Source organism: Hippocampus comes, unplaced genomic scaffold (genome assembly GCF_001891065.2).
Source record: "Hippocampus comes isolate QL1 unplaced genomic scaffold, H_comes_QL1_v1.1 scaffold94, whole genome shotgun sequence".
Classification (NCBI taxonomy): Eukaryota; Metazoa; Chordata; class Actinopteri; order Syngnathiformes; family Syngnathidae; genus Hippocampus; species Hippocampus comes.
Window position 1 is genome coordinate 4098018 of NW_017806059.1, and position 17311 is coordinate 4115328.

Below are 17311 nucleotides of genomic sequence, written 5' to 3' on the forward strand. Positions count from 1 at the left end.
GGATGGCTCCTGGCTGGAGACATGCTTACAATGTTATAACTTGCTGTTGGTTCAGTGAACTGTGTCGCTGCTTTATTAAATAAGTTTTTGTTGCGGCTCCGAAAAAAGGAGAGCTGTGGTGTTTTTTTTTTTTTTTTTAAACAGACTCAACAAATGCAGGTACGTCTTTGTCTGTCTCCGTGCCTGTTCTTCTTCAGTTCAACTCGAGAGGCGTTCAAGACCGCCTCCGAAAAACGTGAACTAACGATTACTTCAATGAAACTACGAAAATTGATAAAAAAAATCAAAACTGAAAAGCAAGTGAGGATATCACAAAATAAATTCTATAGCCCCCCCCCCCTACAGAATTTATATTGTGATTTCATCATTTGTGAATACACAACAAAGGAATAAATAACTACTATTTACACCTGATAGTTCTGTTGGAGCTATGATCAAGGAAATGCCAATGCGTTTTTCGGAGGCGGTCATGAACGCCTCTCGAGTTGAATGAAAGAAGAGAAGGGACGGAGACGGACAAAGTCGCACCTGTATTTGTTGAAAAAAGGAGGGCTGTGGTTTTATTATTTTTTTTAAACGCAGACTTTATTAATGATTTTCACAGTCTCAACAAATACAGGTACTGTACGTCTTTGTCCGTCTCCGTGCGTTCTCTTCTTCCGTTCCACTCGAGAGGCGTTCATGACCGCCTCCGAAAAACGTAAATTAACAATTACTTCAATGAAACTACGAAGAAAATCAAGCGAGGAAATCACAAAATAAATTCTGTAGGGGGGGATATAGAATTTATTTTGTGATTTCCTCGCTTGATTTTCTGTTTTGATGCATTATTTTCAATTTTCGTCGTTTCATTTAAATACAGTAATAGTTAATTTACATTTTTCAGAGGCGGTCATGAACGCCTCTCGAGTTGAACTGACGCCTCTCGAGTTGAATGGAAGGAGTGTAACACCATCTAGTGGAGACATTGTAGATTGCACCTTAGAATGCGATGCGTCCAATGTATGAAAAAAAAAGTATGAAATAGCCATTCATTGAAGGTGCGCCTCATAATCCAGTGCGCCTTTTAGTGCGGAAAATACGGTATACCAAAGAATAAAGATTTGTCATTACACATTGAAAAACATGTATGACTTTCATATGAAATAGTGGGTCTCTGCAAAGATGAATGTAAAAGTATGTTTGGCTCATATGTCCACACTGTTAATTTTAATTGTCATGAAATAAAACCGATTGCATTAAATTATTCGAATACACAAGTTTGAATAGATGCGCCCTCATTTGCCCGTAATCATTAACGTGAATGAGTGTTATACCTCCAATGTGGTCAAAACTATTTTCTCCACAGAGTTGAAGTAGGCCTCCCACAAGAATTGGGTGTGCTGTCTTAGGGAGAGAATCTTATCCTGGTGAATTGAGCGAACTGTTGAGGGAACCTGTGATAGAAGCAACAAGACATGGGCTCAATTACCTCTAAAACACTGAGAAACATCATTCTGGCTATTTCCCTCAAATATCATATTTCTGTGACAAAACCCAAAGGAGATTTGGTAAACATGGATTCCAATTCCCAAAGTGCAAATGACAAAACACTTGAAATGGTTGACACCATCCTAAAATTTTGACATTGTCAACTATCCCTTCATTTCGAATCTCAATACAGTACTCATACACAAGCTATACTATGGCACAAACTTAAAAATAAGTAAAACAGAAGAATAAATAGCTGACAGCTATTCAACTCCAAAAGTCTTTTTATTTCTTATTTAAGGACACTAATTACAATACTTTGGATAAAATAACACAAACAAGTGAACACTAAACATTTAACATTTGTAAAAATGACTGAACATTTTATATAGCTACTGTATATATCCAGTACTGTACTTACGTTTTGGGCCACCAAAACGTATGTTTTGATAGCTATGTAATATAATGTCTCGAGCATATACAGCATCACTAAAAGGACGTTTATCATAGACCTCAACCAAGGTTAAACTATTTTTTTTAAAAAGCAGAAAAAGCTTTGTATTTAGGTTTGATTGTCCACCTATGTATTAGCTAGCAGGCTATGTCTTGAAGGATGGGGAACAGACGATTCTAGGCGGTGGACGGTGCAAGTGATCCCATGGTGAATGGTATTACATATATCCGTATAACCATCAACTTCTCTTATTCGGGGTGGGTTGCGAGGGCAGCAGTTCAAGTAGGGAAGCCCAGACTTCCCTAAACCCAGCCACTCCAACACTCCACCAAGCTCTCCTGTGGGGATTTCAAGGTGTTCCCAGGCCACCCGAGAGACATAAGATGCTCCAGTGTGTCTTTGGTTGTGCTCAGGGTCTCCCCCACAGTGGGGTGTGTTCGGTTTCCTGAACGCTTCCCAAGGGAGGTATCCCAAATAGATGGCCGAGCCACCTCATCTGGCTCTTCTCAATGCGTAGAAGCTCTTTGCAGATGATTGATGTTTTCACCCCATCTCTACAGGAGAGACCGAGCACCCCACGGAAGAAACTTACTTCAGTCATTTGTATCCATGATCACGGCCACGACCCACAGCTCGTGACGAGGTGACATGAACTTCGGGACATTGATCAACTGATAAATCAAGAGCTTTCTTCACCACAACAGACCGATATAGACTCCCCATGACTACAAATGGTGTGCCGATCGGCCTGATGATTTGTCCATGACTCGTGAACTCATGACTACCCCTGATACGTGAACTCCTCAAATTGTGGCAGGATTTCATCCCTGACCTGGAGAGGCCACTTCATACTTTTTCGACTGAGTACCATGGTCTCACATTTGAAGGTGCCTATTTTCATGTCAGTCGTACATTATCTGGAAAAGAAATATAAAACTAAGGTCCCCAAACCAGACTCCTCAACACCCTGGCTGCGCCTAGAAATTCTGTCTATAAAAGATATGAACAGAATTGGTGACAAAACACACCCTTGGAGGAGGCCACCTCTCACTGGAAACGAATCTGACTTAATGTTGGCAAAGCAGACCTAATTTTGACACTGGTCATACACGAACTATCAGGGATTACGATACACTTTACTCCTGCAGTGTACCCCACAAGATGCCCTCGGGGACACCACGGAACCCCTTCTCCAAGTCCACAAAGTAAATCAAGACTGGTTGGCGAACTCCCATACCACCTTGTAGACCCTGGTGAGGGTGTAGAGCTGGTCTACTACGACTCCACTGCCAGAACAAAAACCACACCGTATTTGCTGAAACTGAGATTCGACTTGGCAACGGACTGTGAACAGTTGGAAAAACACCCTCCAGTACCCCTTATTAAAAAGGGAGACCACACCAATCCAGAGGCACAGACCTCAATGTCCACACCATGTTGCAGAAGCATGTCAACCAGGATAGATCCTACAGAGAAAATGTTGAACCACCTCGATGACATCAACCACAGAGATAGAAGAGCCCCAAATCTGCTTCCTCCTAGTAACATTGGTGGAATTGAGGAGGTCTTCAAAGCGTTCTTGCACTGATTCACAATGTGCCGAGTCGAGGTCAGCATCGCCTCATCCTCATTGAACACAGTTAATGGTGCACTGCTTCTTTCTCCTCAAATGCCGGAGAGTGGATCAGAATTTGTTCAACGCCATCCCAAAGTTATTTTCAATGGCCTAACTGAACACCTCCCTTGCATGGGCTTTTGCCTCAGCGACAACCAGACCAGCCAGCACTTAATCAGCTTTGTCCCACATGCCAGAAAGGTCCAATAGGAGTCCTCCTTCAGTTTAACGGCATACTTCACCACTGGTTTCCACCAATGGGTTGAGCGATTGCTCAGGTTGGCTGCCTCAACAAATACAGAAAACAATCATTACTATTTGCACCCTAGTTCAGATCCAAAGAAAAAAATATGTCTTTATTTAATTGGTATCACACAATGCAACTACTTCAGTACAATACAATATAGTGCCTCATCGAATGCAACAGATCAGGAAGAACGCGTATCGTAAAATAATTCACACACCTTTGACATGAATGGTAGTGTTTGAAACGTGTCACAAATTAAGCTCTTTGAATTCGTGAGAGAATTCAGCATGCCCAGTCCAGACATCAGTGACCTCTTTAGCTCGTAGTATGTAGCTTTAGAACACAACTTGCAGACAGATTTTCTCCACATATCGGTTCAGCGCACCTTGCCTGTTGGACATGTACACAAAATAAGTCCAGGCAACACTTAAGTGTTTCTTTGCGTGGAGTAATGTCCGCAAGAGACTAGTTTGCAGCCACGCCTATCATGTGACACCAGCACGCTGAGCGCCACACCCTTTTTGATAGAGCGTGGGGCTCGCTCCACTGCATTTTCCCCCAAATCTGTATTTAAAAATTATTGTGCAGCCTTGTCTGTCAGCTACAAAATTCAGTTCAATATTTGTACCAGTAATTAGTTCAACACTGCTTAAAACATAGTGACTATGTTCAGATGGGTATGTAAATGTTTACCTGAAGAAGAAGCCTTTCATCACCAATTACAGCTGCAGTGTTCCAGTCGATTATCTCAGAGAAAGGCAGTTCCCAGCCATTACTTAGAATCACTGGGACACAGGCTGCCTGTAATGGAAGTACACAAGACCAAATGAAAAAGAAAAAAAAAGGTTTCTCTTTATTTATAATGGAGACCTAATCATTGTTTAAATCAGTGGAGTGAAATGCACGGTCCGTGGGCTGGATTAAACCTGTACGCATGTCTGATGATTTAGTGAAGTATAAAATTAAGTATGCGATGATTGAATAAACAGCCACCCCAAATTCATTAAATGTCAGATTTTAGTTGAACACAAGTAAGATGCATTGCTAACCTTATATCACAGCACTTTAACAATAAACTTGATTGTTTTGATTTGTATAGTGAAGTTCAATGAAATGGTCATCCTGAAAGCCTTTCATTCTTAGTGTTCAATTTCTTGAACTTCACAAGCAATATACAAAGCAAGAACTGGCCTGCATATCATGGTTTAACACACAGCCTTAAGTCGGTGTTTAAAAAAACAAAACAAGTGACTAGAAAAGTTTAAAAGTTAACTTGTTCATCTTTTTCGTTCGTAGTCAAGGTGAATGGACGACCTGCTCTTTCTCCATGGTCCACGCTTGTCTGGCCACTTTAGAAATTTTCAATCAACTCGTATACACTTCTTTTTGATAGTGCGAAGAACTTGCGGTGAATTTCGGCCCAGACACACCTTCTGACCATAAAAATCAGAACACTGCGCGCTGTTTTGCATGGTGTTCGACTGGTTAGCACTTCCGCCTCACAGTTCAGAGGTGCAGGGTTTGATTTAAGGCCCTGGCCTTCCTGTGTGGAGTTTGCATGTTCTCCACGTGCCTGCGTGGGTTTTCTCCGGGTCCTCCGGTCTCCTCCGATATTCCAAAAATTTGCATGGTAGGTTGACTGACCGCTCTAATACTGTCCCTAGGTGTGATTATGAGCGCAAATGGTTGTTTGTCTATGTCTGCCTTGTGACTGGCTGGCAACCAATTCAGTGTATACTCCCCCTACTCCCGAAGACTACTGGGATAGGCTCCAACACGCCTGCAACTCTCGTGAGGATTAGCGGCTCAGATAATGGATGGATTATGTGCTACATACGTAAATAAACTTGCCTTGCTATTCCATCTCATGGGACCCAACATGAGCGTTTTACCAGTGTGTTAATAATGTTGCCATAAAAGTGAAATATATCGATATAGATGTGTGTGGTGTATTTTTCAGCTCTGTGTTTTTCCAAGCCAAACTAATCAAGCCACACCTGTAAAATTAATGAAGGCTTCTTTTAAATTCTGGTTCCGATACTTGTGCTCAGCTAAAAAAGTTGGCCTCTCATACATATCGTTTTGATTTCAAGCTCAAATATTTTCAGTCAACAGTCAAAACAACCACAGATACACATGTTTTGCAGGGGAGTGCGGATGTATTGAAGGGGTTACAACCATGCCAAAAGAAAAATACGGATAATGAAGTATGAATGTGTGACTGACCTGCAATGCCTCTAAGAAGCGAAAAGAACCTAGCCGACGTCCTCTTGGAACTAGACAGAAAGTGGAGTTGTACAGCATCTCTCTGTAGTCATACCTGCAAAATTAAGGTTTAAGGACATTAGAAACATCTGGGATCAAACATCCAAGTTCAAGTTCAAAATATCACATCACTGCACTTGGACACCAAATACCTGTTCCATATGGCTGGTGATTTTTATAGCCTGTTCTGCACTAAATTATTATTTTTAGACCAGCAATGTACATTGTGCATTGATAACACAATTTTAGTCTACATAGCAGAGTCACATTTTGATTTTGACTGCTCTTTTCTTCTGAGTATCCCTCCCTTGTCGCCTCACCAGATGGTGTTTCTGTATGACATACCGCACCGCATTGAAGCAGTCATTTCTGCAAAAGGATTCCTGACCAAGTGCATAACTAAGCAGAATTATTTGACGGTTAACTTTATTTTATTGTTTTAAAAACACTTTAAAAAAAAAAATTGGTCGGGTGAAATATGCAAATTTTTTGACATAGGGATTTTTGGCTTTTCCTTTATTTTTTTGCCAAAATCATCAATATCAAAACAATAAAAGGCTTGAACTGCTTCAGCTGTATGTAATGAATCTAAAATATATGAAAGTCTAATGTTTATCAATACATTACAGAAAACAGTGAACTTTATCACAAAATGCAACACTTTTGAGAAGGACCTGTCGGCTTGACAGTTTTTGTGTGTGAGGAATAAAATATCCATGTATCACTGAGGGGGGGAACCCCCACGAAAGACTTCTCCACACCACTGAGTAAGAGACAACTGGTAGCTTTCTGTCTGAAGTCATATGGGGATGAGGTGACACTGGACACAAAACACACATACTACTACCGAGTGCAATTGCAAATGGGCATTTTGCACAGAGAACGGTGCTACTTTGTCATTTGGAGTGCAGAAGTAATGACTGTCAAAAAAATGGTCTTCATCAAAGACTATTTTTTTAATGCAATGGTTCCTGTTCTGGCCGGCGTGGTGGACGACTGGTTAGCGCGCCGGCCTCACAGCGCACAGGTGCAGGGTTCGATTCCGGCTCCGAGCTTCATGTGTGGAGTTTGCATGTTCTCCCCGTGCCTGCATGGGTTTTCTATGGGTACTCTGGTTTCCTCCCACATTCCAAAAACATGCGTGGCAGGCTAATGGAACACTCTAAATTGCCCCTTAGTGTGAGTGTGAGCGCAGATGGTTGTTTGTCTGTGTGCGCCCTGCGATTGGCTTGCAACTGATTCAGGGTGCCCCCCGCCAACTGCAAGAAGACAGCTGGGATAGACTCCAGCACGCCCCACGACCCTTATGAGGATAAGCGGATTGGAAAATGGATGGATGGATGTTGGAAGATAAGTTCAAAACAGGGGTAAAGACCGAGATCAATTTCGTACTGGTGAGATATAACATAAAACTCTTTTTCACCCTCTCAGTTGTGATTTTTTTTTGGGGAGCAGCGTTAAACGGGGACGAGCTGATGCAACCGTGCTACTGCATGAGCAGTCCCTCCCCGCTTTGCAAGTGCCCTCATTTCATCTTTGGCGATTCAGCACATTTGCCACTTTCTAATTAGCAATAACTTGGCACATTTCTACCACTACAACATGCAGTTAGCCATCACACTATGCCCACAATCAGAAAAAAATACATCTTCCCTACAGTGTTACACGTTTTCTTTATTTGGACTACAATGTCTCTGTTGTGTGCATGCATGAGCGGCGCACATAGCAAGATAACGGCAAAACAGGCAGCATCACCACCAAATAACATGCAACGTTGTAACTATGCTTGAATGTGGCTACACAATTTTTATACTTTTTAGCCACATTGGCTAAAAGATTTCACGACCCAGCACCAACCCTGATTTGCACATTACACCTTTTAACATACTTTGAAATGGTCCAGCAAAGAAAATAGTGGGCATCAGGGTCAATCCCAGCAGGTTGCCAACTAGCAGAGATCAAAAAAGACAATTTGCGAGCAACTGTTTCCTGGCCCATACAGTTGTGTTTGATTGTGATATGACCAAACAGGGGCCACTGTGGCTTCCAGTTACGCGCACAACATATTTGCCTACTCTAATCAATCCCAACAAACCAAAGGCAAACCAAAACATCCAGCAATCACCAAAAACAACACAGCAGGCTGGGCAAACACAAAAGGAAGTCCACTGGCAATTGAAAATCAACATATAGAATCAGAAGAACTCATACGGAGAACACAGTGGCATATTGTGGTTGGGATAATAGAACTTACTGACATATAGATAGCTAGCTAGATAGATAGATATAGTTTTTAAATATTAATTGCCATAACTACAGTGTTTAGCACAAGGTTTTTATCTTTTGTTAGCATAGCTCCTTTGAAGAGGGGATTCGGCATTGCCAACTTTGCAACTTTGTTAACCAGCGTTGCCAGTGTTGCCTTAAAAAGGGAACCCAGTTACTTTATTTCAAAAGTTAGATTTCGATTATTATTTACTATTAGATAGAACAACTAAGTTAGATTACAAAATGCTTTAATGGTTACATTCAGCAGATACCAACAATGCTGTTTAACATAAAAATGACACCTGGCCTTGCCACTTAATTGGAAGTGCATTTTTAACAGTCACATTTAAAATATGTGTTTTTATTAAAAATAAAATTAAAGACAACCTTTTCGACTTAGCATAATTATTTTATTCCAAAAAAAAAAAAAAAGATTATTTTCTGGATTTCACCTAACATAATTGGTTTATTTTAGAATTGTTAAAAAAAATGACAGGCTTTCTATACCTCACTTCACATCAGTACATTTTTAATAAAATCTTCACATATTTAGCTATTAATATTGTAATGGCAAAACTCCACGTTTATAATGTACGTTGTTTATAAATATAACACAAATTCGGGGGCCTCCTGCACCCACGAGTTGGTGTGACTTTCTATTCAAGCGTGATAACATACTGGGCATGGCAGACTGCAATCCATTGTTTTGTTTTTTGTTTTTTTTTATAGCGTTTTAAAGTTACAAAATCTTTGTGTACAGCACAGACTGCAGTGATAATTTTACAGTTTACTGCCAGCGAGTCCCAGGGACTCGCTGATCAGAAAAGTATGAGTCCCGTTACGCATTTAGAGAGTTCCAAATTTCGAATTCTGAAATGGCCTACTTCTTCAATTGCATATGATAATAACACAAACAACAACATATACATACAATTATAAACAAATGCTGCAAAAAATTAAATAATTCAGTAGCAGGCCTGAGGATTTCGGAAATTCACGGCAACCATTTTTCGTTTCCGTTGGATTACCCGATGGGAAACCACGGTAACTAATTTTGGGTTCCGTAAACGTTCATCATGGGAACCCATTTTTCTATTTTGACTGATATTCAAAATCAAGAATTCTGATTAGGCCAAACAAAAAAGATAGTGTGTTTCCGGTAACAAGAAATTTCAGCATAGGGTCGGTAGGTCGGACAAAGTTTGTTTTTTTTAATCTCCCCCCCCCCCCATCAAAAATTTAAACAAAATAACCATAAAACATAAAACAAGAAGACATTGAACCCGCCGCTCCGGGGCAAATATCCCTGGATCCTTCCTCCATTGTCAATTGTGGACATGCGAGTCATCAAATCCCTCGCTACTTCACGGTTCACTTATAGCGGTTTCAGTGCATTGCGGATTTTTCAAAAGTATACATCAAATTTAAAAAGAAAATTTTAAAAGCGAAAATGCAGCTTAAACATACGGCATGCATGCACGCATGCTAAAAACACGTTAGCTTGAAGCATACGGTAGCATGCATGCACGCTAAAACATACCAGGTATGTTAGCTTAAAGCATACGGTAGCAGCTAAGACATAGGCCTGAGGATTTCGGAAATTCACGGTAACCGTTTTTCGGTTCCGTCAGATTACCCAATGGGAAACCACGGTAACTACTTTTGGGTTCCGTAAACGTTCATCATGGGAACCCATTTTTCTATTTTGACTGATATTCATAATCAAGAATTCTGAAACTCAAAAGTACAATGTTTCAAGGGTAAATGTTTGAAAACTATGCATTAAAAATGAGCATTACATCAGCAGCGGTGTACTCCAGGTTTATTCAACAAAATAAATGGATCAAAATATGTTGTACTCATATGGCATCATGAATACAGCATACCACAAAATCAGAGTATTTTTTTCCAATCTCACACTGCAAAGATTAATTTACTGCTCATCATTAATACAGGTAAGTATTGATGTGGCTTGACATCCTCTTCCCAAGATGATGCATGTGTAATCTACTATCAATTTGATGAAAGACTAACACACGTCATCATTAGTTCTACCAACAGTTAACATTAGCATTGCTACACCTTGTGACGAATGTTTTATTCATAAAGTTACCATGCTACAACCAGTAAATTATAGATTAACCACTACTGTTCTATAATATTTTTCATAGCGATTAACCTATAGATCTAATGACCAACTTGCCTCGGAATCGTGCCTTGCGTCGTATCTCGCTCTCATGTTCTGTGCATACGTCACAGGTGAGTTTAGTGAAACGCCCTTCGGACGATTCATACGAAAAATCAGACTGGCATTCATTCCCATTTCTTAAATGTCGTAATTAGTAGACCTTTGTGAGTTTTTTTCGCCGCCATCTCAAACTTTCATCCGCGCGATTCCTGTTTGCGGGCTAAAATAGCAACCCGCATGCGCACATAACGTTATGTGTTCCGTCCCCCCCCCCAACACTGAAAACAAAACAAAACGAAAGTAAATGAGAAGAAACACACTCACACACCACACCACAAACACACATACAGGCACAGTGAAATTGCGTTGATCACACTGGAGAGATTCGATCGCGTACAGTCAACTCGTGTGTGGTGACTCTTTTATGGTTAAACGATTTTTCCGTACCGTCAAAATGACGCCACGGAAACGACACGCTACCGGTAACGACAGTTACTGTGAAATCCTCTGGCCTGCCGTAGTTTTTTTTTTTTGTTTTGTTTTGACTGAGAAATTTCCTTGCGTCCCAAAAACGCACATTATTTGGAAATGTGCGTCCCGCGCGAAAATTATGCGTCTTAGTACGCGGGACGCAGAGGTAACGAGATGGCTGAGAGTGTGCAATAAACATTAATAGTTTTGTTTATGGTTGACACAAACTCAAAATCGTGATTTTACTTCCAGCTTGAAAAATGCAAATATCCCTGGATCCTTCCTCCATTACCAATTGTGGACATGCGAGTCATCAAATCCCTCGCTACTTCACGGTTCACTTATAGCGGTTTCAGTGCATTGCGGATTTTTCAAAAGTATTCATCAAATTAAAAAGAAAATTTTAAAAGCGAAAATGCAGCAAAAGGTCCGCGAGAGGCAGCAAAACAACAGCAAGTCCCCATTGACCATGATAAGTGAGGGATCACTGTTTGTCAATCCCTTAAATGTGAAGGTGAATTTGAAATCTCCCACAACGCATTTCACCATGTTCAAGCTATAAATACCAGACTTTCCCTTACGTGTTCTATAATGTATAGCTATTCGTCGAGTGACTTCAGTGAGGAATATAGTGTTAGAGGAAAGTGAGGTGTCCTACCATCTTATATTATTGATTAACTATTAGTTTTACAATAAAATGTGTGTGTGAGAGAAAGGCAAAGAGGTGTGTGCTGTTTATTTAACTCGTCAATTGTTTCTCAGTGATGCCTCTTGCTGCTGGTTAACGGCAACTACTTCGGGTATTATTGCTATGTGAAACACCGACATTGCCACCATAGAGAAGTAAATGTCCATACAATTTCTAATTCGCTCATCCACACAAGGGTAGGGAGTGTGCTGGAGCCTATCCCAGCTGTCTTCAGGCAGCAGGCTCGGTACAACCTGAACTGGTTGCCAGCCAATCGCAGCGTAGACATAGACGAACAACCATCCGCGCTCACACTCACATCGAGGGACAATTTGGAGTGTTCAGTCAGCGTGCCATGCATGTTTTTGGAATGTGGGAGGAAACCGGAGTACCCAGAGAAAACCGACGCAAGGCACAGGGAGAAGATGCAAACTTGACACAGGAAGACTGGGGCCTGGAATCAAACCCTGCACCTCTGCACTGTGAGGTGGACATGCTTACCAGGCGAGCACCGTGCTACCCAGAATTAAATGTGTTAAACAAAATAATGTTTTGTAATATTTGAATAGTAACTATAAACTACTGTGATTGACTGGCAACCGGTTCAAGGTGTGCCCCACCCACTGCCCGAAGACAGCTGAGATAGGCTCCAGCATACATGAGACCCTTGTGAGGATAACTGGCTTGGATAACGGTGGATGGATGGATAACTAATAACATTTCTGGACTGGAAAAAAAAAAATACAGTTTTAGTCGTTGCTTGAAAATCGGCACATTTTGGAGTAAAGTGTTACTTCCTAATTTAGTACTGAGTAGCACATTACCAGCATCCCTGGCTATAATTAATAATCATGTGCAATGATAAATCAGTTCAAATATAAATATCTTAAAATGTATTTTGGAGAAGTATAGAAAATACAAGGGGCTGGGTTAAGCACTAGGTTTGGAATTAGCTGTAGCATGGCTGTACATATTACTCTAATTTTGATGGTGTAGGTAAGATATAGTTGTAATCGTGATCGTTGGAAAATAAGAGTTTTAGGTGTATTGTTTCATAAAATAAGTGTGGGAACTATTATATGCACGGGTCAGTGATATATCTAAAATTAATCGAATATAGACAGCTATTTATACATGGTATTGTGACAGGGTGTCTTGTGATTATGAGACTTGGCTTTTACTTTTACTGTTTTTGTGCTTTCTACTCTTCGTTATTAATTTATTGTTAGTTGTATGAGTTATTTTTGCTCCGTGTACACCACTTTGTATTCAGCGGTGGTTGTTTTAAAGTGCCAATAAATATAGCTGAGTTGAGTGAAGTTGAATATTGTGAACAGTATTCTAGTTTATGTTGCGAATACATAGCTATGAATAATCCAAAATACTGTTGCTATATTAACAATGAAATAAATATAGGGATAGGAATAGATACGTTTAAATGTCCTCCAACACGTTTGTGAAAGCAGGTAAGTTATTACCTTTGTTGTACTGATTCTTGATTATTTCTAACTATGTTTTTCTGGAGGGTATTTCTTTTTTTATAAGTTGATGTTTTAAATTTTTTTTTTGGGGGGGGGGATCACCACACAAATTACTGTATTAAACTGCAATTATTTTTGTGCACGTCTAAAATAGATTGTTGAAAAAAAATAATTCAGACACTTCTATCAACTCATTCCCCCTCTATCAAAAACATAAATAAACAAAATAACAAGACCCGTTCATCATAGCCTGCTCACTTAATGAACAACGTGATGGTCAAAATAGTACTCACTTGTCGTAGTCTGCATTATCCTTGTCACAGCGTGCATCTTTGTGCTTCTGCCAATCCTTGCCATGCTTGCAGGTGGTGAGAAGGACAACATCCTCGGCGTTATGCACATGATACAAGGCATTCCTTGTACCAGATCCTATTCCAGTTAAATATCTCTTTCCCTTGAATACCAGCAGGTACTTCCTAAATGGGGGGATGGTGTGATGTTTAAGGTAGCCCCGTTCCCCTCCAGTCCTGGGGTGTTCTTTTGAGAAAAGGGGGATGGATATATCAAATCTGGGTCGAAACTTCTCTGTGCTGATACTGGCTTTAGCCAGCATGGCAAGGCCAATGTCGAAGCCCAGGTCTTCCGTGTAGTCAGGCCAAGTGCCAGAGTATAAATTGAAGATTATGTGGTTTTTACCATCATTCCACAGTGGAAGACTCTGGACTTTTGCCTTTAGGTTGTGCACATAATGCGGTGAGAGCTGGTCTCTGTCCAGAGTGTCCAAACCCAGGACAAACAGACATGCCCGGTCTGGGTCCGGTGTGAAGAACCTGGAGCCTTCAATCGACAACAAAATGTTCTGATAGCTCTCTGACATTTTTTCTCCCTTCTGGTGAGGATAGATGTAAACTTTGTAGCCATTTCTCTCACATAGAGAAAAGTCAAAGCAGGACTCCATTCTGCAATGCTTCCCAGAGAAAAGGCCGGCGATTGCGTCTCTCTTCTGACGAGGAGATATGTGGTCATTCGCATCGTCGTTGCGGTCTTGCTCACAGGCGCTGTAAGGTTGAACGGCCCCCGGGGAGCGACGCCACTGCGCCCCAGGGTGAGGAGTTCGCGCATGTCGCCGGCTTAGACCTCGTCTGGAAAGTGGTACATGAATACCCCCGAAACAAAATAGCAGAAGGAGACACACGCCGGCAAAGAACAAAACTAAGTAACGTTTTTTGGCCTGCATGTGTTCTATGAAATGAGCCAAGATGTTCGGGGATAAGTCCAAAAAGTCCCGAAGTTTTGGCTTCACCACCGCCTGTGTGAGAGCTCCGCCATCTTCCCACGGGCTGCAAGTCTTCCACCTTCTGCTTCAAAGGCCTTTCATAAGACCGGGAACTGATCCAAAGCATGTGGGCGATTTTGAATGATCATCAAGCTAGCCTTCTCGTCAGTACTCCACCTATTGACGGTCTTAAATTTACCCGATATAAGCGATATGCCCAATTCTCTTTCATCAATGTATGCAGCGTTACCTTTAATTTACATCAGGTATCCATTGAAACCATAAATCGTATATACTTAAAAATCCCAAACGCAACAAAACTTCAACAACTGACTTGTATTGAAAGAATAACACTAAACGTGATGCTCGAAAATGAATGCAGCTCCTGGACACGAAACTACAGTTCCTTTAGGAAACTGGGACCCATTGCTAACATTGGAGCCGCCAACACTTAACATAACCAATTCCAAACATTACATAAGTTTAAGACGAATGTTGTTGTTTTTTTTTCTTAATTCGGTAACTTTACATGAGACGGTCATCGACGCAAACTGGCGACAGAGGAAAATCGTTGCCGGGGTTAGCCTGCTAGCTTTGCAAACATCAAAGTACCTTATCATCGGTTTTAAAGTGAAGACAGTCTCTCTCACGTTAAAATAGCATGCCCCTTTTCGAATCCGCAATTTCTCATCGGTTCCACTTCTTGGTACATAAAAGTAAATTCCCCAAATACCTCTCACGTCCTTCACAGATTTGAATCAGAATCTCTCACGTTTATCAACCAAGAGGTGTTGTAGATCAACAACAGAAGCCGAGGTAGCGCAATCTGTGCTCAAGGAAGGGGACCGCCGCTGTAGACCAGGATGTGACGTTGCGCCGCCATAAAAGGTGCGTTATCTTTGTGTTAACGGGCATCCGAAACGGGAGGGGTTTCGGTGGAGTCGCCGACAAATCATGTCAAAAACGGCGGTCACATGGGAGTTCTTGGCACATAGTAGTGATTTATTAAAACTATCGTACACGGCATTCCAAATTATTGTGTAAATGATATTTTCGTCTTCTGAGTTTGAGTAGTCGATTCGAATGACATTCAAATATAATTGTATATTCTTCAACCGTTAGAGAATAATTCGAATGTATTTAACCTCCCCCCCACCCCAAAAAAAATAGAATACAGTTCGAAATTATTACACACAACAGAGTTTTAAGACATTTAATAGAATGTAACCGGGAATAGATATTTGTTGAATTTGCAGCATTAGTAGTTGGTTTATTTCATTTAGTGAAACAAAGAGCTATTTCAGTGCAACGCAAGTGCAGTTACATTTTAACGTTGGACCAACGCCTTATTTGACAACAACTTCACAATTATTGCATCAATTGAACTTGTGTGTTTTATACACTTTCTGCTTGAATTTTTTTGAAGGATGTCAAAATAGCCTCCCAGAGCTGCTTTTTGGGCATAAGGGCATTTCACATGGCACACATTTGCTCTGACGCTACACCGATGTATTTTGTTGTGATATATTTTACACCGGAGCAAATTTTGTGGAGCGGTAACACAAAGCCGCTGAGCGTGTTAGCACCAGCGCAGTGTCGGTGCAGCTCCACTTGCGGTTACACGGCAGTTTCTGCAGCGGAGCAAAACGACAGAAAACAAATGAGCTGTCGTGTTGGTTCTTTTTAAAACTTATATGAGTTGTGCTCAAGCAATTACTGTACAGGCACGTCCTTCTTCTCGGTCTCAGTGCCTTCAGCTCGAGAGTGAGCGCCCCCGAAAACGTAAATCAACGATGACTTGAACGAGACTCAGAAAAGCAAACATGTAATGCGCCAAACAGAAAATCAAGAGAGGAAATCACAAAATAAATTCTATGGGGGGTGGGGGATTGTGAACACACAACAAAGGAACAAACTACACTAACAACTCCGAGACAGTCCAGTCTCCTACAAAAGGAAAGATGACATTTGGGGACTATGCCCCCCACCCCCTCCCACGTTCTAGTTGAGATGGTATAACCCAAGAGGTGCTTGCTACTGTTACCAGCCACGTCTTGTGTCGTTATTAAACAAACACATGACGGAAGTCCAACAGAGCACGAAAGCAACGCATTCTCGCCTTACGTAATCAACTGTTTTCATGCGTAGCGAGGCTACTCCCCCCCCTCCCCGCAAATGAGCATTTGCTCTGGAGCAAATTGGAGAGTTCACATGTGGAAATTTACATCGGTGCTGCTCCGCAAACGAGCATTTGCTCCGGAACAAATTTTTAAACCACCTCCCTGAGGTGGGTCAAATTTGCTCCGGTGTAAGCTGTTTTCCAGGGCTACCTCAGAGCAAATTTGCACGTGTGACCGCTCCACTGGCGCAGCGCAGGCGCAGCACCAGAGTAAATGTTGCCGTGTGAACACCCCTATAAACTCCCTCCCACCTTCACAGACCTTTTGCTTATGGTTGCTTCAGAATTTCTCGATTGGGTATCAATCACATGTGTCAAACTCAAGGCCCCGGGGGCCAGATCTGGGCCGCCACATCATTTTATATGGCCTGCGAAAGCAGCTCAAAGATGTAAATTTCCATGATCCGTTCTAAAATGTCAACCAAAAATTTCTCATATGTAATAAATAAGAGATATATTCTCAGCCTTTTCTTGTTACCAAGCCGCTCATGATAGTAACTTAAACAATAGTTGAATCAACATTTGTTATATTCTTGACGTCTTTATATGGTTTCAGTCATAACGGCCCTTCAAGTGAAACGGTAAATAAAATGTGGCCTGCCCCAAAAATGAATTTGACACCCCTGGTATAAATAATCTCTCTCTCTCTCTCTCTCTCTCTCTCTCTCTCTCTCTCTCTCTCTCTCTCTCTCTCTCTCTCTCTCTCACA

The 17311-nt window shown here is 41.2% G+C and overlaps 1 protein-coding gene across 1 annotated transcript in view; it reads right to left on the reverse strand.

Annotated features, from left to right (window-relative positions):
- Positions 1-15287, reverse strand: part of LOC109529689 (exostosin-1a) — a 26328-nt gene extending 11041 nt beyond the window's left edge. Inside the window, exons 1-4 of the mRNA XM_019893087.1 lie at positions 13441-15287; positions 6013-6106; positions 4480-4587; positions 1317-1436 (exon numbers count right to left, since the gene is read on the reverse strand). Of these exons, the coding sequence (XP_019748646.1) occupies positions 1317-1436; positions 4480-4587; positions 6013-6106; positions 13441-14384 (1266 nt within the window). The 5' untranslated portion in view covers positions 14385-15287. The remainder of the gene's footprint in view (positions 1-1316; positions 1437-4479; positions 4588-6012; positions 6107-13440) is intronic.
- Positions 15288-17311: the final 2024 nt, after the last annotated feature.